Below are 26,314 nucleotides of genomic sequence, written 5' to 3'. Positions count from 1 at the left end.
TATGTACTCCACACTTCAGCTCTAATACTTTAAACAATAAATAGCTACTGCAGGAAGATGTACACATGCCTGGCAACAATGGACACAGGAACATTTTGCCAAGTTTTTCCAAGAAATATGCGATTTAATTATTATTGATCAATCACAGGATGAAACATAATGCTGCACTTTACACATTGTGTAGTCAATAATACAGTAGACAAATAGTTCATAACAACAGTCTGCAATTGTATACCTACTGTACAATGTGCATCCGTGTAGTGTACACATACGCAGCTTATCTTTTTTGCATGATATAAATCTAGAAAAAGTAAACATGTTGCTGGTTTACATTCCCACAGTACTGTATATATCGTATTTAGCGTCCAATCCCACCAGATCCAGATAATGAATGGCTTGATAATGAGATAATGAATTGGATTAAGTGTATTAGAGAAAGAAAACAGTCATCTGTACAGAAGTGTGCTGTCGAGAGCCACTGAGTTTAAATGAAGCTCTGTTACTCAGCAATAACCTGAAAGATTGAGCCGATATGACTCACGCTTAAATGATGTTATGCTGCCAGAGAGTTTCGTGATGATGGGAGTGTCTTTTAAAAGAGTGTCATCTGTGGGTAGTAAAAACAAAGAAACAAGAGAATTAGTGGCTTTTCCAGTCCCTCACCTGTAACACACACCTGGAGGATCCCCAGGCATGGGATGTGACACTGGGGCTCCGTTTCAATCAATAATATTCATAGTGATCATTAAGGAGAAAAAGACAAAGGTACTGTAGATTTCATGTTTTAATATTGGGAAAGTAAATGTTACAGTTGCAATGCTATAAAATGGAAAGAGATCAGTAGTACTGTACATGCAGGATAAATGTTTAAACCTTGGACGGGTCAGTCCATCCTTGTGACTATACTTAATTCAGTTTAGTGAATATTTCTACTTTACTTGAATACTACTGTTTTTTGTCAACTTTTACTCCTCTACATATTCAAAATCAATTGCTAATAAGATATGTCCTCAGAGATTCAGGACAAAAGCCTCAAAGGACAGACTCAAAGAGTCAACTCAAAGATAAGACATAAAGAACCAACTGAAAGACCTGACTCAATGGCTCAACTCAAATATCTGACTCAGAGCTGACTCTGGTCTGACTTAAAGGTCCAATTCTTGGATTCTATTCAAAGAGTCGACTCAAAGAGCTGACTCTCATCTGACTTAGCCAACTTGTTAGCTGTCTTGTGTTAGTGACAATGGAAGATGGATTAAGTGTCCTTAAATAACATCAACAAACTCTCAAACAGTGAATTTTGACTAAATCAAGTAGCAGCTAGTACCCTGTTTACTGAATTAGTTCAACTAGTGTTCAGCTAGCTGTATGGATAGCTGGAGTACAATCTAAATCATTTCGGGCTTTACATCTAATAAAATTGGATTTTAATGTCATTTTGTCCAGGCCTAAATGACTAATAGCTCTGCCATTTTTGCTAAAGCACAAAACAAAATGGCATTTGATCAAAATAGCCTTTGGTTTGACAGAAATAATTAAAAATGTATTATTGTTTAGAACAAGGACCTAGCACACTGGAGTTTTGTTTAGTTTGTAATGAAGCGTTTTTGGTAAAACAACAGGTAAAAACATATTTCTTTGCTATCTTTCTGGGGGCACAAATGTTCTTTCTTCTTGTACTTGTGTACAAAAATATACAATTACTCTAGTAGTTTTCTTTAACTAATACATGAGTCTTTACTTTTACTTAATTATCAACATACAACACTAGGTCCTCAGTGCAAAAAAGTGTATTTTGATCAAATAGCAAAGGAGAAATTTATAATTTTACCTGACTCTATCACCATCCTTTATACATTTTGATCCTCTGTTGCTGCTCAAGTTTCAGGATGACATCATATTCAACTCCCCCTCTGTGTACACCTGCATGAATGGACTGACGATGCCAGTGGTCAAAGTAATGGTACCATCGTCCATTTGCACTGGCCCCAAATCCAAATACATTCACCTGTCATAGAGAGAGAGGTGAAGAGTGAGACTACAAACATGTCTACAGATCATTTTGTTTTAAAGAGGTCATTTGAAATTGGACTACTTCATATGCTGAAGTGTAACATGTGTACTGTATAATGCTAACTTCTGCCTGCTAGTTTTCCTTCACTTGCAGAATGAACAAGTCCTGTCATTTCCACAACTGCAGTAGGAGTGCCAATGTTTTTTTTTCTTTTCTGAACAAATGAAGGAATAAATTTGTCACTTTGCATAAGAAGTGGGTTAGCTTTAGGGAAACTTTTTAGTTACGTTGGAATTTTGGGAGTGGCATCACATCCAGGGTGTATTCCCACATTGCGCCTCCTTAAAAACCCTTTATGACTTAACTGGATAAGTATGTGGTATACTGTAAATAGTTGGTTATTATGTTCTATGTAAAATCCTTGTTACTACTTAGGCTGAGAATTTATTTGCTGCAATATTTATCATGCACCAGATGCAGCAGTGGCTGAGATTATGGAACCTATCCTGGGAACACAACATAGTTTCTTAATTTTGATAACCATGGCTCAATACAACCCTTTAATGACTTGTCTTTCATGTGTTTATCATAATACTACAATACTGCTACATTTCCCTTACAGTTGCATTGTGCAGAAATTTACCACAAGAAGGTCATTTTACTTATAATATTAAATATAGTGTTTTCACCTGGTCACAGATATGCACGGCCAACATGAGTATGATGAAGCCAGTGGATGGATATTTCCCGTTTTTCATCAACCATCTTTCGTAGACGTATCTTATAAACTCAGGATTAATGATCATCACCTTTAAAAACAACGTGGAAGAACCCTTCAATCTGGATAGATACGATCAAAGTAAACTTTTTTTTGAAAGGTCACATGATCTAGTACAGATGGGGTGTAACTGACACACAGTGTAGCATTATTGTTACAGCAGATCAGTCCCAGAAGGAACCTATCACTCCCAGTAAAGGAGGTGGGGCTTTTCAGTACCTAAATCTAAGCATCTCTTTGAGATTACTGCCTTCATTCTAATACGTTATCATCTATAGTAACAGTTCATTCACAGGGACTTGTATGGAGGATGCGTCACATAAACAGATTAAAAACGTGTGTAGCCATTGATATGGTGAAGTTTTCTCTGAGGAGACATGTATACAACATTTTATGGAAGGAGTCTCCAGTGTCAGTGTTTTGGAACAGAGGTAAAGCTCTAACTTTACATTTCCCAACACAGGAAAGTCTTCAGGACAGAGCAGATGAAACATTTGATAGTTTATAGCTGTAAGTGATATAACCTGTTTTGAATGCGACTATAAATGGATAAATGTTATAAATGTCATAAATAAAATATTGCTGTGGTATAAGTGGAATACAACACTTTGTGGCATGCTATTATAGGAAAATAATGACCTTTGGAGTAACAGTAACTCTGCTCAAACACACCACCACATCATTCATTATTTTCCCGTAACAGCATAGGATGGAGTGTTTTAATCATTATTTAATGAGATGCACCGTGTATCATCAGCTACACACCCCAGTGAACTCAGGATTGGTGGAGAAAGAGTTACCAAGTAACCCCCAAGTATCTAAGTGAATTCAGAGCAGAGGTTGGTCAAACCTTTATGGATACTGTATTATATGGAAAGTAGAGTTAATGTTGAAGATTGTGTTACCTTTTCTTTGTTCGCTTTTATTGTAGCTTTCACTGCAGTATATGTACTAAACACAACAAGGAAAATAAAACATGACAATATCAAAGACAATTTGAATGTGATTTATAAGAAAACAGCATTTCTATACTTCCAGCTTCACATGATGTCCATGTACTCTCACCGTGTAATGTTTTTGGTGGTGAAAACACTAATGAGCCACTGCAGATCCAAAACTTTAAAAGGCAGCAGGATTAGATGGGTGGAGTTGTCCAGGTCTACAGCGCTCTCTGGATAAATTGCCCTGTGTGTGGTCTTTAACCCAACATCCCTCTCATAGCCTTTGGTTGGACCATGATTCATCCTGTGACAGAGGTTAGACAAGGTTTCATGCCAATGTACAATAACATGGATAGGCCCAGAGTACCCAGAGGACACCTCAGAAGCACATTCAAGCTCTCTCTCTCGCTCTGTATATATATATATATATATATATATATATATATATATATATATATATATATATATATATATATATATATATATATATACACAGTGCTGTGCTTCTGATTCTGGTTTTGTGTATATCTCATACTAAATTTGGCTCTGTGACTCCAAAGGTCCACAGTGAGAAACATTATCTCCAAATGGAAAAACTCGGCAAAGCAGTGCACCTTCCCTGAAGTGGCCGACCTTCCAAAATTCATCCAAGAAGTCAGAAAAGAGCCAAGGACAACATCAAAGGAACTAAAGGAATCTCTTGCATCAATAAAGGTCACTGTTCATGACTCCACTATCAGAAAGACACTGGGCAAAAATGGCATCCATGGAAGAGTGGGGAGGTGAAAACCACTGCTAGAAGAATATTAAGGCTCGTCTGAAGTTTGCTAAAACACACCTTGATGATCCTCAAACATTTTGGGAGAATGTTGTGGAACAATTCTCTTGTCCACTATGCAGTACTGATATTACATAAGTTAAGAATTTTTCTCAGCAAAGATATACTCACGCTAGTTCAGTCGAGTCTTTATTCAGGTTCAAGAAAATACCACACAGAATCAGTGAGTGAGGAGAAGCAAAGGTCCAATTTTATTTAGCCCAAATACATGGGATCCAAACCGTTCGAGATATCCCAAAGAGTGATCTGACTAGCCTGGAGCGGGGCTCCCCTTTTATACAATTGTCCTATGAGCCTCCGCCCCTTGTTCTATTTCCAAATACCAATATGTCTAGCTATTTTTGCCTCCCGTTTCCCCTTATGTCCATATTTGTACAGGTTCCAACAACCCTTATGTTTCATCAACACCCTATTTCAGCAACCCTTATAATCGCTTTTTATCTATTTCCCTAACCCCTTAGGTTCCTTTTTTAGTCTTTTCCCAATCCCCTTAGATTCGACCCAGCCCGGTTTGGGTTTTTTAAAACCGTACTTCCTGTTTTGTTCATCACTTGGCTTCTGGCCGTAGGACAAAGAGGATCTCTGTTACTTCGTCTTTGGATATTTTTTCCACTAATTTGAACATGGGTGAGTGTTTTAGATTATTTACTTTTGACTGTGACTGTCCATGTTTGCTTATTCTTTTTTCCCCTATGTTGTTTTCATACATTCTTTTCCCTTAGCTCCTGTGTGTATGGGTGTGTGTTTTTCATAGACCTATAGATAGCTCCCTGCTTTTGCCTTATTCCCTTCCTTTTTTGGTGGCCCATATGCTACTTAGTGCTGCATGTTATTTTGGCTACTAGTGACCAGGTGCACATGGTGAATGCCCTTCTTTACATGCCTCTCTTATGTCTATTGGTATGCAGCTCACAACGCGGGACTTGGTTTCCTATTCGCTGCCCTAGAGGGACTGGAGGGCTTTGATCTCAACACCCGATACCAGCTGTCTCACCTATTTGCAGACCTTGCTCTTTTGGTTGACGTCCTACGCACTCCGTCTACAACGTCTACCTTTCCTCCCCCTCTGCGATATCGGCTGAGCCCAGCTGCTACCCTTGTTGATGCCTCCACTCAGACGGGTTCTGTCGCCAACACGCCTTCTCTGTATTCTGCTAATGATTATGAGGCAATGGATTCCCCCAGTACTGACTATTTTGATGACCCGCTGAGCCCAATTCCCTCACCAGGGCATACTCCTTACCATCCGTCTTTTTCTCCCTCCTATTCTCCTCCTAGTCCTTCTTATTCTCCTACTAGTCCCCCTTATTCCCAATAAATGCGGCAATATACTACTACCCTCCGTGTCCTGTGGTCATTGTCTTGTTTTTTCCTTTATTTAATGTGTTAAATTAATTACAACATTCCCTCCTCTGAGGCTTTTGGGGAAGCCTCACCTCCTAATTCAAAGTTTATCTATGTATGAATTGGTTCTGGCGCACCTTTCGCTCATCTGGGGTTGATTGCCGGAGGGTCAGCCTTACAAAGCCGTACTGCCTCTGTCCATACTCCTCCTCTTCTCCTGAACCAATATCCTCACTATCAGAGTCTCTTGCATTTATAACTTCCACACTGCACTTATCGGGATAGGCTTTTAAAAGATCTTGATGTGCCTGAGGGAGACTGTCTAGAGCGATGTGGTGTGGGGCTTCATAGTAAATAGGCAACTGGAGAATCGGCAATAATACGCCCCTTCTCCATTGCCCTGTTGTCAGGTATACATAGCTCGTCATGCTTTTCCTCGTTTTAGTATGCTCGGTAATCACTACTTAGATACTGATTAGTCTACTGATTATATAAGGTTGCTGAGAACTACCACTACCGTTACAAGGGTTACATCCATATACAATGTAAGAAACATATTTCCCTAGTTTTCTCGGCCAGGTTCTTGTGACCTACAGCCTTGTATCCTTTGGGTCTCGTTTTTAGTGTCTCATGCACTATTCTCGTGTTGCGTGTATTCAGGGGTGGGCGAAAAAACCTTACACGAGGAAAAATTCCCACTCTGCCAGCCTTTGTTAGTGCTCGACAGTGTCTGTGACCACGCAATTGCCTGAATACACTGGTTACTGTCTTTTACTGTTCTCAGGGTCTAGTGTTAGCACTTCTTCCATGCGGATGGTCTGATGGTCTTCAACCCAGGTGCTTTACGCACCGTTGAGGGCCACCCTTAGGGAGAGGTTAGGCTAGCACTTTCACCTAGGGCATGGCTCATCTCATCTTCTAATTTACTCTGTAGTGCTTGATACTTCATGGAAGGGTCCGATGGACTTGCCAACGGTCCTTTTTCTCAATCAGGTTTTCTTACAGTTGATCAATTCTTTGGATATTTATGTACAAACATAGCCTTTCGTATTGTTTGGTGTTGCACTGACCATTGTCGTACTGTCACTGTTATGTATCCCCACAGGTGTTGGTCCTCCTTGTCTGCGCCCAATCCCTCCTCTGTGGGTTTGATTTGTACGATAGCTTGTTCCGGGGTAGCTTTCAATAAATCCAGGACAGTTTTGTGTTCTCGCACAGTGTTGCCAGAGCTATGCAAGTAAAATGTGCAGGGTAACCGTAGAACTGAATGTAGTGCGCCTGAGTCCGGTTGTCCTGGACTGGTATACCAAAATACAGTCATGCCATGAAACACCTGCTTTTTCTCGGATAGGCCTTTTTCCGGCCTCTACCTTGTATTAGCAGGAAATATGTGTAATATGCTTGCAATTGTAACATACTTGTAACGTACTTGTAATCGTCTGGCTGTATCGTTTGTATTTGTCCTACTCGTCATCGTCCGCCTGCCGTGTCTCGCTGTTGTTTGCAGTGGTGGTGGGTTCTGCTACATCTGTATTTGAAGTCACATCAGGAGCCGTATCAGGCACAGGGGCCGTATCAGGCGCAGTCAGATCAGCGTGTTCATATGGGCGCATATCAACATACACAGCCTCTGTTTCATTGCCCTGGCTCTGTCGTCTGCACACAACCACCCCCCGTTGAGGCGGAAACACCTCACCCAAAACGACGTACTGGCCAGAAATGTTAGTCGTAGTAACAGCGGACACGGCCAATCTGCGAGTGCAAGGTATAATGCAACAGGTGATGAAGGCGAGTAGCAGAAACAATGCCAGCACTGCAGTGCCAATACGAGCAATCGTTGCCATCCAGCTGCCCGACATCATCCAGGAGAGCCAGGACGGCAGATGTAGCGCGTCCCCCTGACCTGAGTTGGCCAGATGCTCCTGTAAGGCTTGAAGGCGGGCGAGTACCTTGGACAGGGCACCCCGTTCATCCATGTGGAGAGGAATAGCTGCACAGCACATTGTACAAACCCCCTCCTCTGGGGCTCTCATTTGATCAAGGGCGAAGCGATTCTGGGCCGCCATCAGAGATGTAGCATGAAGTTGGTCCCGGATAAGGCCCAAAGCGCCCAACGTGTAGTTAATGAACCTCTGCTGATTGTAACACAGATAGTTGATCCAAGCAGTGTTACGAACAACCTGCACTCCAGGGAGCAGGGTGGCGGCAAACCCTCTCCCAACCGATCCCATGGCCTTGTATTTCTTCGGGACATTCACTGGGGCACCTGCCCAGTTCAAGGTGACTACCGTGTCAGCTGCCCAGTCCGTGTAATTCATAGTGTCTGCATCTTTAAGGTATTGGCTCCAAAGCGCAGTATCACGGCGTGTGCGAGAGCGCGGAGGAGGAGGTCCGGGGAGGTCAGGCAGTACAATGACACGTGTCTTTCCATCAAGTCGGACAGGGGCGCAACACCCTTGCCATTCAGTTGGTAATGTTTGGTGGACCCGATTCCCCCCGCAATACCACAACACATCCGCCACCGCCCGGGTGCCGAAGACCAGGTCTGGTAATAGGGATGTCTCCATATGCTGGCAGCGTACTAGAATTGTCTGCCGTGGAGTTGTATGACAGAAGCACGGGAATACCCAAATCCTCTGAGGGGAGGGTGAGGTTGCAGCGGGCTGACAGGTTACCGACGTCATAAGTGCCGAACGGGGAGCATACGCACAGGGGAAAGATAGGGGGTAATTCCTGGTGGACGGACACAAAAGCAGCGTCATGCATTTGCAGTGGCTTAAACAAACACGAGGAACTAGCGTTCCGCATCCAATCAGGGCCATAGTCTATAGATAGGGATCCCAGTAAACAGACCGTGGGACACAGGAACTGCTCTGTATATGGGGCGGAGAGACATTCGGCATTGTCGCCTAGGGGAAACATGAAATGTGGCGCAGATGCCCGGTCATGACAGACCAGGCATGAACGGTCCGTGACAGCGCGGGCAGTATGGAACATCCAGTTGAGATACAGGTTAGTCTGATCCTCAGTTAAAGGTGTGTCAGCCGCAGACATGGAGTAACGTTGTAATTTCATGAAGGCATCGGCATGAATAAGTTACACAGCTATGGGGACAGAAGCATGGTGAGAGAACAAAGAAGTCTCAGGTCCGCGGGTAACACAAGCTTCGACTGTACAACGAAAGGGGAGACGGGTCAAGGCACCAAAGGCATTCAAGGAAACTGGGTGCGACTCGTTGAAGCGGCACCATCAACTCGTCGGGATCCCCGTGATCTGGAGGTGGCCTATGGTGAGGTTCAGGGAGTTGTAACCAGCGCCATAGAAGGCCACATGTGGGCTGCCCCGAAGCAATGATGCCTGATAGGCGAGAGTAATCAGGGTCAAAGCACAAAATATTTTGCGGGAGTGAACAGTCGACAGGGTGGCCATATACTGGAGTGGGACCTCTGCTGCGGGTCGAGGGGGACCTTCTGGCCGAAACACGCCATCAGATCGGCATTGATGACGTGATGCAATGCGACGTACCTCGACGCTTTCAACATTTTGGCTAAACACAGACAGGGAAAGAATGTCCTTCTTTAGGCATTCCGCCAGGCGTTCTGCGGGGTCATTGTCGAGGTCATCTGGTGAGATACGACCTACTCGTGCGTTTCTCTTATGTCTTCAGAGTGGTGACGGTGTGGGTGTGGTAGGAGGGAGAAATGAGGTAGCAACAGGTGCCTCGGCCCTAGGTGACAAGGTACTAGTCGGGATATAACTACATCCGGGGGTGGAGTCATGGGTGTCCTCAGGCTTGTGAAAAGGTGCATAGACGAGTAAAAGAGCCATGGTTAGTCCGGCCACCAGGACCACAGCCCATACTACAATGATTGCCTTGTCGCTGCTCATGAGTCTATATGGAGGGGCCGCTGTCTGGGAGCGCGGCATGGTCATGTACAGGGGAAGGTCCTGCTGTGTTGTCCGAGAGTAGGGTTGGGGGACTCAATCCGCCCAAATCCGCGAAATCTATAGTCTCGTATGGTACAGATGACTGGACAGGCGGGTCAGCTAGACCTTGTACTATAGAGGCCAAATCAGCTGAGATGGAATTCAGGTCTTCGACCTCTGTGGGGGGGATCGGTAGCGCTTCCTGGCTTACTGGTGTTTCCCCAGTACCTGATGGCCCAGCCACTTCTCCAACTGTGGTGAGTTCGTCGCTCGACCAACCCTCACCGGGACTGGAGATGGGACTAGGGGTCTGCCGGTGTGCCCGTCTTTTGGTCTGCGCCCTTGTCCCTTGCGCCGGACTACGGTCCTCTTCAGCACCACTATCACTGTCCGTGCTGGAGTCGGTAGTCGAACATTCAGGAGGCTGGGCTGGATGAGTCTTTCCTGATGTCGAGGGTTGCTCACCGGGGGGCAACGGCTGTTCGTCAGTTGACTCACGAAGCAATGGCCCTTTGCCAAATCCACCTCGGCTGCAGTGGTTCAGGTGATACCAATGAGGTCGTCCTGCTACTTTTACCGCTGTTGGTGTGGCAGCTACCACTTCAAACCGCCCTTCCCTCCGTGGCTCTAGAGAGTTCTTTCTCTTGAAGACTCGGATCCAGACGTGGTCTCCCGGATCGATTTGCCTCACCCAGGACACTTCCTCGCCGTGGACCGCTTCTTGGACCTGCGAATACAAATGTCTGTGGATTTGTGTGAGGGTGCGTATATAGCTTTTCATTTCACCCTCCAATTGTTCTAATGGGGGCCCGTGTACGGGGCGCGTGTAAATGCCATGGGCATCGGGCGCCCTGTCAACATTTCGTGGGGCGTAAGGTGCGTCACACGGCTAGTTTGGGAGTGCATTTTAAGCAGGGCTAGGGGTAAGGCCTGCACCCAGGTTAGTCGTGAGCTGTCACATATTTTTGCCAATTTACTTTTCAATATGCCGTTAGCCCGTTCTACCATACCTTGGGACTGGGGATGATATACACAGCCCAATTTGTGCTCAATCCCCAGTGCCTTGGTAATCAATTCAATGGTCTGATTGACGAAGTGAGCTCCATTGTCCGAGCTCAGATAGTCTGGAATACCAAAACGTGGAATGACTTCTCGACAGAGAAACTTGGCGGCAGATTTAGCGTCTTCTCTAGAAGTGGCCGTAGCCTCCACCCATCTACTAAACCGATCCTCTACTACAAATATGTAGCATTTTGATTCCTTCCTATTTTCGACCCCTATATCTACATAGTCCATCATCAAATGTCTGAACGGACCCATTGGCGGCGGAATGTGCCCTAGAGGTGCGGTAAAATTCTTCCGCACATTATTTCTTATGCACGTTTCGCAGTTATTGAGTGCCTGGTCCACCGCACTTGCCAGATACGGTGACCACCATTCTTGTCTTATTTTCCGGATCGTCTCCGCGCTGTTGGTATGGTCAAGACCGTGGGCGTCTTTTATCAGTAGCGGTAGGAGACTAGCAGGGGCCACACACATGCCATCGATGCTACACCAAAGGCCAGTTCCCTTATCCTTTTTCGCCCCCCGTTTTATCCATGTGGAGAGTTCTGCTTCCCCTGCTGTGTTTTGCACTTCCACTATTTGTGCTATGTTGTCCTCCATCAGGTGACGGACTGAGATCTCTTCTGGCTGCGTGAGCGCCATCATCTGGGCCGGTCCTACTGCAGCTTTCTTGGCGGCTTCGTCTGCCAACGCGTTTCCTTTAGTAATAAAAGAGCCATCTGTTTTATGTGCTTTACATTTGACAATAGCTACCGCTGACGGTAAGTTCATGGCGTACAATAAGTCCGAGATCGCCTCTCCATGGGTCACAGTAGACCCATCGGCTCGCTGGAATCCCCTCTGTGCCCATATAGGACCAAAAACATGGCATACCCCATGTGCATAGGTATGTGCATGGGCAGAGACACGTTGCATCGTCATCCACTGCCCAGTTTACAAGCAGCTGCCAAGGCTTTTATCTCTGCCAGCTGAGCCGAGCACGGTTGTGGAAGGGGAACACTCAAAACTACCCTAAACGCCGGGGGAGTCTTGTCTGCTTCTATCACGGCATACCCTGCCCGATTCCCTTCATTGGTACGGAAACAGGACCCATCTACAAAGAATGTATGCTCCACATCGTGTAAAGCATCAGTTTCTAAATCAGGCCGCGCTTTTAAGAATTTTTCAGACTCACTGATACATTCATGTGGTTCTCCATCCAGGGGCGTCATCATTTTTTCTGCTGGGTTAACCATAGTGCACCTCTCTATAGTTAATTCAGGGGCCGAGAGTATGGAGTCATACCCTGTACGTCGCGAATTTGTTATTACAAAATTCTGACTGGTCAAGAGTGCATGAAGAGCATGGGTTGTATACAGAATGACCGGATGCCCCATCGTAATTGAAGATGCCTTCTGGTATGCGAACGCTGCTGCCGCCAAAGAACGATAGCATGGTGGCATGCCTTTCTCTACGTTGTCAAGGGCTGTACTGTAGTAGGCTATAGCTTGTCTTCCCTTGCCTTGCTGTTGCTGGGTTAGTACGGCAGTTGCATATCCTTTTCTTTCCGAAACATACAAATGGAACGGTTTTCTATAATCTGGATTAGCAAGGGCTGGTGCCGTAGTCAGTGCTGCCTTTATATCTATAAAGGCTGCGTCCCCTTCAGGTGTCCACTCCAACTTAGCATTCGTTTGCGTATGATCTGCTGCTTTAATCATGTCTTGTAAGGGTTGGACTCTCAAAGCAAACTCGCATACCCACGGACGACTAAATCCTGCCATTCCCAAAAAAGCCAACATCTGCCGTACTGTTTGCGGCCTAGAGGCCTTACTAATGGACTCGACATGTCTGGGAGCTATTGTGCGGCTTTCTCCCTCTAATATTCGACCGAGGTATTCTACTTTGGTTTTGCAAAACTGTAGTTTCTCCCGGCTGACTCTGTGGCCATTGTCTGCCAGTAGCCGTAATACTTTTAGCGAATCTCGTTGACATTCTTCCTCCGAGGAACTGCATATCAGGAGGTCGTCGACATATTCCAGGGCCGTGCTCTGGCAGTCCAGGGTGGCCAAATCTTGGGCCAACACCTGGTTGAATATTGATGGACTCTCACAGTATCCTTGCGGTAGCCTCGTATAGGTGTACTGTTTCCCCTCATACGTGAAGGCGAATAGGTACCGCGATTCTGGATGCAAAGGCACACTGAAAAAGGCTGAGCACAAGTCAATGACTGTACACCACTTTGTTCCCTCTGGGATGTTCGTCAGCAATGTGTGAGGGTCTGGTACTATGGGCGTTTCTGGCACTACTATCTGGTTGACGGCACGCAGATCGTGGATCAACCTCCATTTGTTTGTACCTGGCTTTTTTACTGGAAAAATAGGTGTGTTGCAAGGACTGCTGGTGGGAACAAGGACCCCTGCTTCCAGCAGTCCCTGTATGGTTGGCTTTATACCTCCCCTGGCCTGCACCGAAAGCAGATATTGTCGTTGATGGGGTAACTTTGCATTCTTCTTGACCTTTATTTTTGCTAGTCCTGCTGATTTTACTAGTCCTACGTCCGTTTCATGCTTGGTCCATAGTTGCTCGGGTATATCGTGCAGCAGATCCTGTGTAATGTCACTGCCCGGCTCCACTATAGCCATTTGTTTACCCTGTTCGTCAATCCTCCGGTGTATCTCCATACTTCCTGCAACCGTCATGTCAATGGCTGCTATCGAGATGCGGATGTATTTCCCATCTGGTGACGTATGAAGATATTGGTTTTGAGTGGGTTTCCATTCCCTTGCCTCCTTTGCTTGTTTCACCATGGGTCCCAAGTCTTTTGGCTCAAAACCATGTGCCACCATAAGGGTGACATGGGGAGCGGCTTCTTCTTCTTGGTACCAATTCATTATTCTGTCTGGGAGTTTGATTATTGCCGCCACTCCTTGAGGTCCACAGATCACATCCAGTGTCTTGACGTCCATTCTCTGTCCTTGTTCCATTTCTTCCCATAACTGTGCATAGTCCTGGTCCTGCCCGCCTCTGTCGTATTTGATGGTGCAGTGCAGTGGAACGCTCGCTTCCCTTTACTCTGGTCGCATATATTGGACCCACGGTTGCCATTCTTGATACTTTTTCCATAGTTCCGACTGATGTAAGTCTGGTATTTCCAACCAGTACACCTTGTCCACTTCCCGTATTGTTGGTTTTCCCTCAGGTACAATGAGGCACTGCATAGCCCTAACTTTTGGAAACGTGACCCACATGCCAGTCGCTTCGCACCGTATTTGTGCCCCTAGTTTACACAAACTGTCCCTTCCTAGCAAGTTGACAGGTGCATCTGGGGCATACAGAAGTGAAGCCTGAATTGTTATCCCATCCAATGTTAATTCCTGAGGCTCAGTAAATCGTAAGGTTTGTGTTTTCCCTGAGAAGCCCATTGTTTGTATTGTCTTACGTGAAAGGGGGAGCTGGGAGCCTTCTTTCCCGATGCTTGAATAGGTGGCCCCTGTATCGATCATGACAGGTGCGCTAAACATGTCTCCTATTTTTACCATTATTGTGGGTTCTTGTTCGGGGTGCAGTGTGGTGGCATACTGCATCAGCTCCCCCTCTGGCTTCTCTGGGCATCTTCAACTTTGGTTCGGTCCCTGTCCTCCACTGGGGCCATACATGTGGCCTCCCGGAGGTACCGGGGCCTGGGACTGCCAGGGCAGCTGTGTCCTACTGCCTTCAGGCATTGGTTGGGGAACTCTAGTTCCCAACACCTGCCCTCGCCTTTCAGCCCTGTCCACCCTTTCACCCCATGTCGGTCTGGAGAGGTGCGGGCAGTTCCTTCTCAAATGGCTAGGGTCCCCACACTCCCAGCATCCCTCAGTCTGGTTACTTCCTCGGGGCATGAACCTGCTCCTGCCATATCCTCTCCCCTTGTTCCAATATGGCTGTCCGGTATACACGGGAGGACCCATTGGATACGTCTGATCATAGGGGGTCGGGTGCATCATCACAGGCCCTTGCGTCACTTGCACTTGGGGATATCCCTGGGTGTCTGCTCCCTTTGCTTCTACAGCTGTTGTGGGCTGTGCAGGCACCATCACAGCCGCTTGCTTGGCACTCTCTTTTCTTTTCTCTTTTTCCTCCTGTTTGGTCCTGGCTATTTCTCCAAGCTGTGCCTTGTATAATTGGGTCTAGAGGGTCTCTGCGGCATCCTTAGCCTCCTTTTTCATCTTTCTCTGCTGTTCTACGTGGTGCGTCACGTGTGCCATAAACGTATTCCATTCCATTGAACTTAGCCCTACCACTTCTTCCAGCTTCTTCTGTACTTCATCCGGTAGGGCTTTTTTCAACAGCATTTTGAACAGTCCTACACTCGCTACTGAGGAATCCCATTTCGCTCCCGTCTCGTCTCTCCATTTGTCTTGGAAACCTTGAACGAAGGCTAACACATTTTCATCCTCTTTTAGCTTGATCACTTCTAGTCTCCCCGGGTCCATTTTAGCCGGATATATTGCTCGAATAGCATCCCATATCGTCGTCCGCATTCCACCGAAAGGTACGGGATCTATTGTCGGGTCATCCAGTGAGTCGTCTAGACCGGCTGTTTTCAAGATCTCTTCAGTGCGTCCCTTTCCCACTGTTTGACATAAAATGGCTTTAATGTCTCCTACAGCCAGGTGTTGCCCTGCTGTTTTTTCTTCGAATTGCGTGATCCATTTCTGACCTCCTTCACACATGCTGGGTAACCTTTGTATTAATCCAGTCAGGTCCATGAAGTTCCATGGAGTGTATTGTAATGTTTTTCCCTTAACCATCAAGGGGTATTGCGTTATTGATGAATCCCCTGGCTTGTTGCTCACATGTTCCCCTCTGACAGGACATGTGCGATATTTGAGTGGAGGTTTCAGGCTTCTTCGGTCTCTCAGCTGCCTCCCTTTTTTATCCTCCTCTTCCTCTGATGTTTCTCCCTGGGTTCCTCCATATTCGTCCTTACCACTCCTGTCTGCCCCACTCTCTCGGCCGGTATTCCTTCTATTTTCCTTATCCAAATCTGCTACTGGCTGAAACTGGTCCATCTCTTCCTCTCCCTCTACTGATACCTTGTGGCCTTCCTTCTGCTGGGCCATGGGTCGGCTCAGCACCTGCTCCATTTCCAGTAACTTCTTTAATTCTTCCATCTGTTGGGCCCTTAACCCTGTGACTACATCTGCTATTTGCTTAGACTGATCGGCCAGCTCCTCCATTCTATTCATTGTTCCTTCGTCATATATGATCACCTCTTCCATTCTCTTCATCCGATCTTCCATCTCTTTGTCATCTGATCCCAGGTAGGGATTTATTATAACATCCCCTTCCAGTCTCACCTTCCTTCCTTTCCCTTTCATCCATCTTTTCTCCACCACTCGGTCCCATGCTCCATCCACAAAGTCCTGTCGTCCCTCACTTCTTCTGACTTCCTTTCCCCCTTGGTCCCCTTCCTTTTCTTCCCTTTCCTGCTGACCCCTTTCCCCTTTTTTATTCTGAACACTAGGTTTCGGGGTGCTGATAGGGCCCACCCCATAACTCATTCCTGGCATAGGGGCGCCTTCGTTTTTCATTTCCTTTAGGTACCATTCCACTCTTTTCTTTTGTGCTTGTTCGTGTTGCTTCGCTTCCCGTAGATACTGCTCACACCTGTCTTTTTGCTTTTGTTCCTCTTGTCTCCCTTGTTGACTTCTGATGTAATCCTCTACCATTTTCTGCCTTTCTTGGTCCTCAACGTTTGGCATGCTAAAGTCCATGCTCCACTCTTCTACACAGGTGGCTCCGTGTAAGTTCCTTCTACCTTCCGTTCTCTCAGCCACCATTTGTTCTCCTCGGATTGGCGTAGTTTTCTTTTGCTGTCCTTTGAAAACTCCTTGCATTTCTACTTCCGCTTCTTCCCATCCTTCCTCTCCCTCCAATCGTGTTTCCAACAGCGGGTATATTCCCACCGGCGGGTTCTGTTTCCTTGGTTTTGTCTCAGGTTTAAATTGGGGGTTGTATGGGGGTGGGGGTCCCCGTTCTCCACGCTTTTCGGCTTGGGGCACCATGTCCCCTTTTTTGCTTTCTACTTCTTTTTCAATCCTGGATCTTTCTTTTTCCATCGTCTCCTGCACCTGTCTTGCTATCTCTTTCTTCATTCTTTCCTTTCTCTCCCTTTCATCCGCTTCCTCCTTCTCCTTCCACTCTTTTTCTCGGTCTCTTCTTTCCCTTCCCTCTCGGTAAAACCAGTCTGCTATCTTTTCTTGTTTGACTTGTTTTTCTCTCGCCTTTTGTCCCTTCTTTTGTTCTCCCCAGATGATAATGCGTTCCTTCATCTTTTGACACTCTTTTTCTTCAAACGTACCCGTTTTAGGCCATTTCCATAGCCCACACATTTTCTCATTCCATTTTTTGCAATAATGTCTAATATCCTTTTCATCTGTCTTGTGCTTTTCCACAATAATGTCCAGCACTGTCCTTCCCTTTTCCGTTTCAGCAGCCATACTAGGCAACTGAATGCGTTTCTCTTATCTAGCTGCTCCCATTTTCACCCTCCTTCTATGTGTCCTTTTCCTTTTTCCCCTTCCTCTTTGTCCTCTTGGCCCAGCTTTTCTTTTGACTGTATGCTATAATGCTCACACGTTATTATACACCTTTACACATAACACATTTCATTTTTTCCCCTGACTTTCCCTAATTCAAAAAACACTTTTATTTTTACTCACACACTCACCGGGTATTGTCCTACCCAGACCTGGGCCCAGGATTTATACCCCTCTAAGCAGACCTGGACTCACTCCAGCGGTATTTAGGGGTCCCCACCAAGCAGTCACCACCCTTTACGTGGCCGGTATCTGGGGTTGTGAGGCCTCACCACCTGCCTCTATTGCAGACCTGAATCTATTAATTCAGCGGTATCGCAGGACTTTCACACATGCACTTCAAACACACATTTCACTTATTCTCTTTGTTACATTAAGTCACGCACTTTTCATGACACATCATCTTTTGCCTTTTCTCACTCACTTCCTTAAACTGTGTCCCAATTTGTAGTACAGTACAATTAAACTGGGCTCTTTTGGAGACCAACTCTATCCTTCCTCCGTCCTGCGGGGCCTGGCCCGAGTGACAGCAGAGTATCTAAGCCAGGACTTTGTTTGAACAGGTGCCTGTCATACCTTTTCCCTATACGGCCCTTTTGCTGTCCCTCGGAACCGAGTCCCACAACCCGGATTCAGGACATTCGGGTCTTAGCCCAGTCCCATCTGGGGTGCCAAAATGTGGAACAATTCTCTTGTCCACTATGCAGTACTGATATTACATAAGTTAAGAATTTTTCTCAGCAAAGATATACTCACACTAGTTCAGTCGAGTCTTCATTCAGGTTCAAGAAAATACCACACAGAATCAGTGAGTGAGGAGAAGCAAAGGTCCAATTTTATTTAGCCCAAATACATGGGATCCAAACCGTTCGAGATATCCCAAAGAGTGATCTGACTAGCCTGGAGTGGGGCTCCCCTTTTATACAATTGTCCTATGAGCCTCCGCCCCTTGTTCTATTTCCAAATACCAATATGTCTAGCTATTTTTGCCTCCCGTTTCCCCTTATGTCCATATTTGTACAGGTTCCAACAACCCTTATGTTTCATCAACACCCTATTTCAGCAACCCTTATAATCGCTTTTTATCTATTTCCCTAACCCCTTAGGTTCCTTTTTTAGTCTTTTCCCAATCCCCTTAGATTCGACCCAGCCCGGTTTAGGTTTTTTAAAACCGTACTTCCTGTTTTGTTCATCACTTGGCTTCTGGTCCTAGGACAAAGAGGTGATACCAGCTGTCTCACCTATTTGCAGACCTCGCTCTTTTGGTTGACGTCCTACGCACTCCATCTACAACGTCTACCTTTCCTCCCCCTCTGCGATATCGGCTGAGCCCAGCTGCTACCCTTGTTGATGCCTCCACTCAGACGGGTCCTGTCACCAACACGCCTTCTCTGTATTCTGCTAATGATTATGAGGCAATGGATTCCCCCAGTACTGACTATTCTGATGACCCGCTGAGCCCAATTCCCTCACCAGGGCATACTCCTTACCAGCCGTCTTTTTCTCCCTCCTATTCTCCTCCTAGTCCTTCTTATTCTCCTACTATTCCCCCTTATTCCCAATAAATGCGGCAATATACTACTACCCTCCGTGTCCTGTGGTCATTCTCTTGTTTTTTCCTTTATTTAATGTGTTAAATTAATTACAACAATGTTCTGTGGACTAATGAGTCAAAAGTGGAACTGTTTGGAAGACAGTCCTGTTATATCTGGCGTAAACCAAACACAGAATTCCACAAAAAGAACATCATACCTACAGTCAAGCATGGTGGAGACAGTGTGATGGTGTGGGGATGCTATACTGCTTCAGGGCCTGGACAACTTGCAATAATTGAGAGAAACATGAATTCTGCTCTCTACCCAAAGATCCTAAAGGAGAATATCCGGTCTTCAGTCTGTAAGCTGAAACTCAAACACAACTGGGTTATGCAGCCAGACAATGATCCAAAGCATAGGAGTGAATCCACCTCTGAATGGTTAAAAAAAATCTAAATTAAAGTTTTGGAGTGGCCTAGTCAAACTCCTGATTTGAATCAGTTGAGATGCTGAGGCAGTTCTAAAAACTGTCCAGTGTACCTGAACAAAAGCAGTTCTGCACAGAAGAGTGAGCAAAAATTCCCCAACAGCAGTGTTAAAGACTGATCTCCAGTTTTCAGAAGTGGTTGGTTGCAGTTATTGCTGCTAAAGGTGGGCACAACTAGATTTTAAATTTAAGGGGGCAATTAGTTTTTCACATGGGTGATAGGTGTTGGATAACTTTTTTTAAACTGTATTGTGTGCTTACTCAGGTTGCCTTTGTTTTATGTTGTATTTCATTTCAAGGTCTAAAACTATTTAGTATGGGATATACACACAAACAGAAGAAATCCTTTATCACAGCAATAGATAGATAGATAGATAGATAGATAGATAGATAGATAGATAATGATATTACCTGAAAACAAAGTCGTGAGCGTCTATCATAGCACCATAATGGGATCTAATCAAGTTGGCCGAGTTGCCGACCACAGCGCAGGTTCTACAGCGGTCAGGACCAGAGTCACTGTAGTGTTCCTCATCACGAAACAGTGAGAACAGAGGTTCCACGACGTCACTGAGATTCACTGATTGGGACGGTTGGAGCCTCTGCACAGATGTGAAAGAGTAGATCATAGTGAATAAAGCTTGTAAGTTCAAATAAACAAATAATCTCTATTACTAAAGCAAATGTTCTCTTTACTTGAATAGTCAATAGTGTTTATTGGAATGCTATTATAATATAAAACATTATGGTAATAGTCTACATTTAAATCTAAGCTATAAAATCTTTAATAAAATAAATATATAGCCCACCCTAATTTTTCCAGTTTCAGGGAACAAAATTTTTGATTTCATTTTAATCGTCAAATTTTAGCCGTGATTATTTTGTCACATTTAACACGAGTGCATGTTGGGTTTGATACTTGTTGTACAATATCTGTTTAATTTTTAAAGTGGTTTAAAGTGATCTCAAAATAGAAGCACAATGTTTCTGTGATTCTAATGTTTATATATATATATATATATATATATATATATATATATATATATATATATAAACATTAGAACCACAGAAATATATATATATATATATATATATATATATATATATATATATATATATATATATATATATATATAATTGTTTTTGGTGTGTTTATTATAATTTAGCAATTCCACTCATTTTTGATGCTTCAAAATGAATTAAATTTGGCATACAGATCATACCGAAAATTAAATCATGATGTAGTAAATAGGGTTGGTCGTGGTTTACCAGCTCCATAGCGCCCCTGAACAGCGGAATGGAATTTGATGAATTTTCTCGGAGGAGCACAAGATTTGGTATGGTCATTGCACTCGTCATGTACGACAAGGATCACTTGGTTGTATCTGACTCTGCCCAACAGGAAGTCGACCATGCTGACTGGAATATGGGGATTTCAAACATTCCCACAGTGTTTTGAGAGGTTTACAATGGCTGAAAATGCATGAAATTTTACATTTCTATTTCTGTTAGGAAAACAGGAACAGGAAGTTGGGCATTTTTAAAGTTTCGTGTTTCTTCATATAACTTTAACAAACTCTTTCATACTCCTTCTACAAAGATAATCAGATTCACTTGAAATTAAATTATTATAAACTCCAGACATATGTGCTTATAATCATGAGTCATTTTTATAGTGCCACCTAGACTGAAACTGTTATATTGCACTTTAAAATGAGTTTATACGAGTTTACTATATAGATTCACGTTGATTCACTAGAGGGTTTGTCTGATTTGCTTGAAAAATAGTCATGTAAACCTAGAAGGTGGAAGATTCATTTGGATAGGGTTCAGTGATGTGTGATGTTGTCGTTGCCATAAATGATTCCATGCTAAATAGAATAATTCTGTGCTGGTTTGAATGATGGGCTTCACACTTCAAGTAGTTACTCAAAAGCAAGTCCGGATTACATCCATTTGACTTTTGTGCTTTTAGTTTTAGCACCACCTATATGGAAAACTAGGTGCACTGCACTAAGATATAGTAGTATGACGTTTGTTTGATTTACCTGAAATTTGCCCTACATCAATGTGTAGTGATGTGTGTCAAATTTTCCTGCCTGGATGCTCAATATGGTGTTAATTTTGCAACCAACAAGGTTCAGTTGGCTTCAAACAAAAATGGCATGGCCTACACATGAAGCCAATTAGAGTTGAAAAGGGAGGTAACATGTAGATGCTTAAAGAGAAAGAACACAAAGATATAATTTGTAAAACCATTTGGGGTGAGAGCCTATATTTGTAAAGGTGTGGTTGAGGTTAGTAGGCACATTTTCTATTGTGTTACAGGATGTAATGGCAAATTGGAACTGTGTAAACCTTTTTTCTGCTTCGAAGGAAGAGTCTTACATTAACTTGTTTACTGAAAAGACATTGTTGATCATGCTCATATGGATAGCATGGAATATAACGATGGTGGTGTCTATTTTAAAAGGAGTGTAATGTATTCAAACATTGGTCTTTAGCAGATTTGTTGGACATTTATTTAACAAAAATTAGAGAGAATAGTGAATATGTAATTAAAGAGATAGTTGATTTGTTAATCAAGGTTGTTATGGTGGATTCCTGAGGTAATGGCAAATGTCAGGATGATGTGTGATGAGGATTCTGTGCTTTTAGTTATAGCGCCACCTATATGAAAAACTAGGTGCATTGCACTTGTAGTAACTTCTTGTTACAAAAGTCACTCCTGGTCACACACATTCACGTTACTGGATTTCATTTCATTTAATGTGATATTAACTCACCGAACATAAGTTCACCTACAAAAATATATCTCAAGTATTCCGTTTAGTTGGACCTAAGATCAGCTATTGCGTGACCATGTGTCTGTCAACAAGTGTCTCTTTGTGCATTTTAGGGTGCGCACAACGTTTTCTGTCATGCACACCAATAAAAAGGCATGTGTATTCATGTGCATTCAGCTTGTTTGTTAGGATGGATCAGATCAGAACATGTCTCATCAGAACAAGTCACTGGCAAAGCTCTGATGCCATTAATACATTTCTGTAACGCAGTCTTGCCTGCCAAAATAATTACTTCCCCTAGCTTTACTGATATAATAACAAATCTATGAGCAAAAACCTCAGTGTTACTTCTATTATTCTAATTTATGCACTGTGCTTTGATAATTTTATACTTTTTCTTAGGGGTTATTTTCTAGCTTTAGTAAGTTTCCCATCTTAGTTCCGATCACACACACACACACACACACACACACACACAGCTCAGTGTTTTCTTTGAAGGTTTGCTGGAATTAATCTAAACCTGTACAAGCAGATTAGCAGGAAATCTAGTTTTTAAAACGCAATGGAAACAAGGAAATGCAAAATTCCAGAGATTATAGACTACACAGAGAAATCACAGAAATAACAAAACTGGTTTTGGTGCTTCTGATGTGTCAAAGATAAATTTTAAAATACAGTATTAACCCTCTATTGCACAGCGTTGCCCTCAGGCAACTGAAAGTTTTCTTAAGCCCCATGTCTATTACATGTTTCTTTAAATTATATACCCAGTTGCATGTAGTCAAATGGTTTAACAACAGGTCGGTCACCCTCCTCAGTAGCTATGGGGGTGCTCACCATGTATCCCACGTTGACAGGTGGGACAAAGGCCAGAAGAAAACCATGAAGGTCCCATGCCGTGCAGCAGTATCCACATACAATCAACACATGGGAGGTGTTGACTTGTTGATTGCTTTATATCGCACCAACATCCATTCAAAGAAATGTTACCACCACCAGTGTTTTTCATTTCATAGATATGGCGGTGGTGACATCTTGGCTTATCTACAGACAAGATTGTGCTGACAATGGAATGACAAAAAAAGATGCAAATGCGCCTTTATACCTTCAAATCCCAAACTGCACACAGTCTGTGCAAACCTCAGAAAGATGCCAGGAAGAGAGGGCGAACCAGTGGTGGGATTTCCCAACAGTATGCATAGAAAAGAAGGAAGCAGGGCCCCACGGCTCCCATCCCTAACCAGGATGTCCTCCTGGACAATATGTTACAATGTGTGACAAGAAGAGAAGATGCAGCATTCCTGGGTGCACAGGAACACCTAAAGTGATGAGTTCCCGTTGAAAGGGAACTCAACTTCCTGCAAAATTTTCACAAATGCTTGCTTGTTTTATCCAGACTCCTATCTTTTCCTGAGTATTATTTTTCTGTTTTACTTTACTCAAGAATTATTGATCAGTAATCATTTCAAATGATGTGTAATTATAATCAAATGATGTATAATTATATAGAGTCCATGCTGAGGCAAGTGAGTCGGGTCTCTTGGAAAGGTAAATACATTTGATACGGTCCTGCACATTACAAGCACCCAAATATGTTGTTGACTAATTAGCTAGCTACTAGTAACAACAAACTACCTTTTTTTATTTCACTACCTTTAAAGGTGTTTCATAAAGTTATTACCAGTGAGATATTCTCACAGAACACAGGGTGTATGCCCTTTAACAATGCAGGGAGGCATTAAGGAGCTCTTCCTGGTTAATTATTCATGCAAATGTTAAAATCTCTGACGTTCGTCCAATGTTTAAATCAGCGCGCATGCTCATGGTGAACCTTGCATAATTATAGCAGGTTGTCAGGTTTATGTGACATGGAACTCTGTACAGAATCTGCATTGCATGAATCTGTGTGTAAGAACACTGAAATCTGATTAGAGTTCACAACTTTTTTAATCTCATATTCACAAGTATTCAACCACATCCCCCCTGCTCATATTCTTACAAAATTACTTCTTCCTGATCAAAATAAAGAAATAATCTCAAAAAGTAAAAAACACAACAAATTGATCTATTTTGTTTGTATGGATCACAGTTAAATCACTTTTATTATTATTATTATTATTATTGTTGTTGTTGTTGTTGTTGTTGTTGTTGTTGTTTTGTTATTATTATTATTATTATTATTATTATGATTATTATTATAATTTTTGTTATAAAAAAAACATTTGCTCTTAAGTAGTTTTTATTATTTAGCTTACTTTTACTACCATGCTACTTGTACATTACTATTTTAATCAATGTACTTCTATTTTTACACATTTTTAATCTTTTTTTTTTTTTTAGAAATATTTTAGATTATTTTAATGTTTGTTATTGTTATTGTTAGATTGTATGATATTTTTTTCCCTTTATGTTTTGTTTTGTTTCCATTGTTTACTTCACCCTCTAAATAATGTTAAGCCGCATTCCAAATGCATGAATGGTGCTGTATTATAAATACGTAAAGTAATACATAATAAGAATAAGAATGCGAATAAGAGAAATACTCTACTTATATAACACTTTTCGTACATTAAATTCAGCCCATAGTGATTTAGAGAAAAAAAATGACAAGATAAAGAGTAAACACTGTAAAAAAATTTAAAAGTAAAACCATGCAAACAGTTTAACATCAAAGGAAACACTGCAGTGTTATAATGACTGTTGATCATATAGAAGGCTTATAATTGAAAGTAAATCAATCATGAAAACAATAAAGATCATTAAAAAATGTCAAATTAAATAAAATGTGAAAGTAAAACAGAATAGACTGGATCATTATTAATATAATATAATTATATTTAATTTCGTTGTTATTTGTTCGTGGTGTTTGTATTAATATTAAATATAATCAAACAAAGATGTGGAGTTGAAATACAATGTACCAATAAAGACTTTAAGAAATAACACATTTTATCATACTTACCATCCACCAGTCATGTGTGAGTGCGCTGATATTACTGTTGGCCCTGTTCATAAGTTTTGGCACCTGGCTGTCATAGCGCTCTATGAACCACGGATCTTCCTGTGGGTCCATTATGCAGCTCGTGCACCCACACACCCGCTCAGTGAAATTGATGAAATCACCCAAACTTAATCTGAAATCGACTCGGATGAACACAAGCAGGAAGACCATCCACACGGCCAGGTAAATGACACGAACCTGGAATTTCATGATGCTGGGAATAATTAATAAATAAAACAAAATAAAATAGAGTAGAATAAATAAAATCAAATGAAATAAAATAAAATAGAATAAAATTATATAAAATAAAATAAAATTAAATATCTACTCTAAATAAACTAGACTTTTGTAGCTTGTGCCAGGGAGGAATACTGTGTTGATGTGTCTTGTGTTGCAGCCTGTTTTTTTTCTTCATATGATTATGTAATCTCCACCTGCTACAATCTACACCTCCACTAGACCCTTTGCGGGACCAATCAAAAATGCTGTCAGGTTCAAACCCAAAGTAAAAAGAGGTGTGGTGAATCATGAGACAAGGGTGGGATAGAAGAGGAGGAGAAGAGGGAAGGAGATGAGAGGGGAGGGAAGGAGATGAGAGGGGAGGGTAGGAGATGAGAGGGGAGGGAAGGAGATGACAGGGGAAGGGAGGGTGAAGGAGAGGCAGGTAAACCTGAAAGCTGCATGTCAGAAGAGCTGACTCATCTTCTGACTCATTTGCATTCATCTCATTTGCATTGCTCTGAATGATTTTTTTTATAGGCCTGCCGTGATCAGGTGACGTAGCAATTAAGCGCGTCACGTGATATATAAACTACACCTGTGAACCGGGCCGTCAGTGTTACGAAACAGAGGGAGAGACAGGAAGTAAGTGCAGGAGCACTGTCTTTATTAATAAATCAATGACACAAACAAACAAACACGGGAACGCGGTCTATCCAGAGTTAACGAGAAAACATGGGACTAGAGTCGAGGCAGAAAACAGGACATGAAAACAAAGACCGCTTAGCATGCTAAACATAGATGCTACACCGT

At 43.0% G+C, this 26,314-nt stretch overlaps 1 protein-coding gene across 1 annotated transcript; it reads right to left on the bottom strand.

Moving 5' to 3' along the window:
• LOC128618354 (CMP-N-acetylneuraminate-beta-galactosamide-alpha-2,3-sialyltransferase 1) lies at nucleotides 1-25,823 on the bottom strand. Its single transcript, XM_053641916.1, has 7 exons — nucleotides 25,244-25,823; nucleotides 19,907-20,097; nucleotides 3,858-4,037; nucleotides 3,698-3,743; nucleotides 2,704-2,823; nucleotides 1,832-2,008; nucleotides 1-607 (listed from the first exon to the last, which is right to left on the bottom strand). Exons 1-6 carry the CDS (start codon nucleotides 25,490-25,492, stop codon nucleotides 1,841-1,843), a joined length of 954 nt encoding a protein of 317 aa, XP_053497891.1. The 5' UTR covers nucleotides 25,493-25,823; the 3' UTR covers nucleotides 1-607; nucleotides 1,832-1,840.
• Between the last annotated feature and the right edge of the window lie 491 nt (nucleotides 25,824-26,314).

This window comes from Ictalurus furcatus, chromosome 14 (genome assembly GCF_023375685.1).
Source record: "Ictalurus furcatus strain D&B chromosome 14, Billie_1.0, whole genome shotgun sequence".
In the NCBI taxonomy this organism is placed as follows: domain Eukaryota; kingdom Metazoa; phylum Chordata; class Actinopteri; order Siluriformes; family Ictaluridae; genus Ictalurus; species Ictalurus furcatus.
This window is presented reverse-complemented; position numbering and strand designations above follow the sequence as displayed.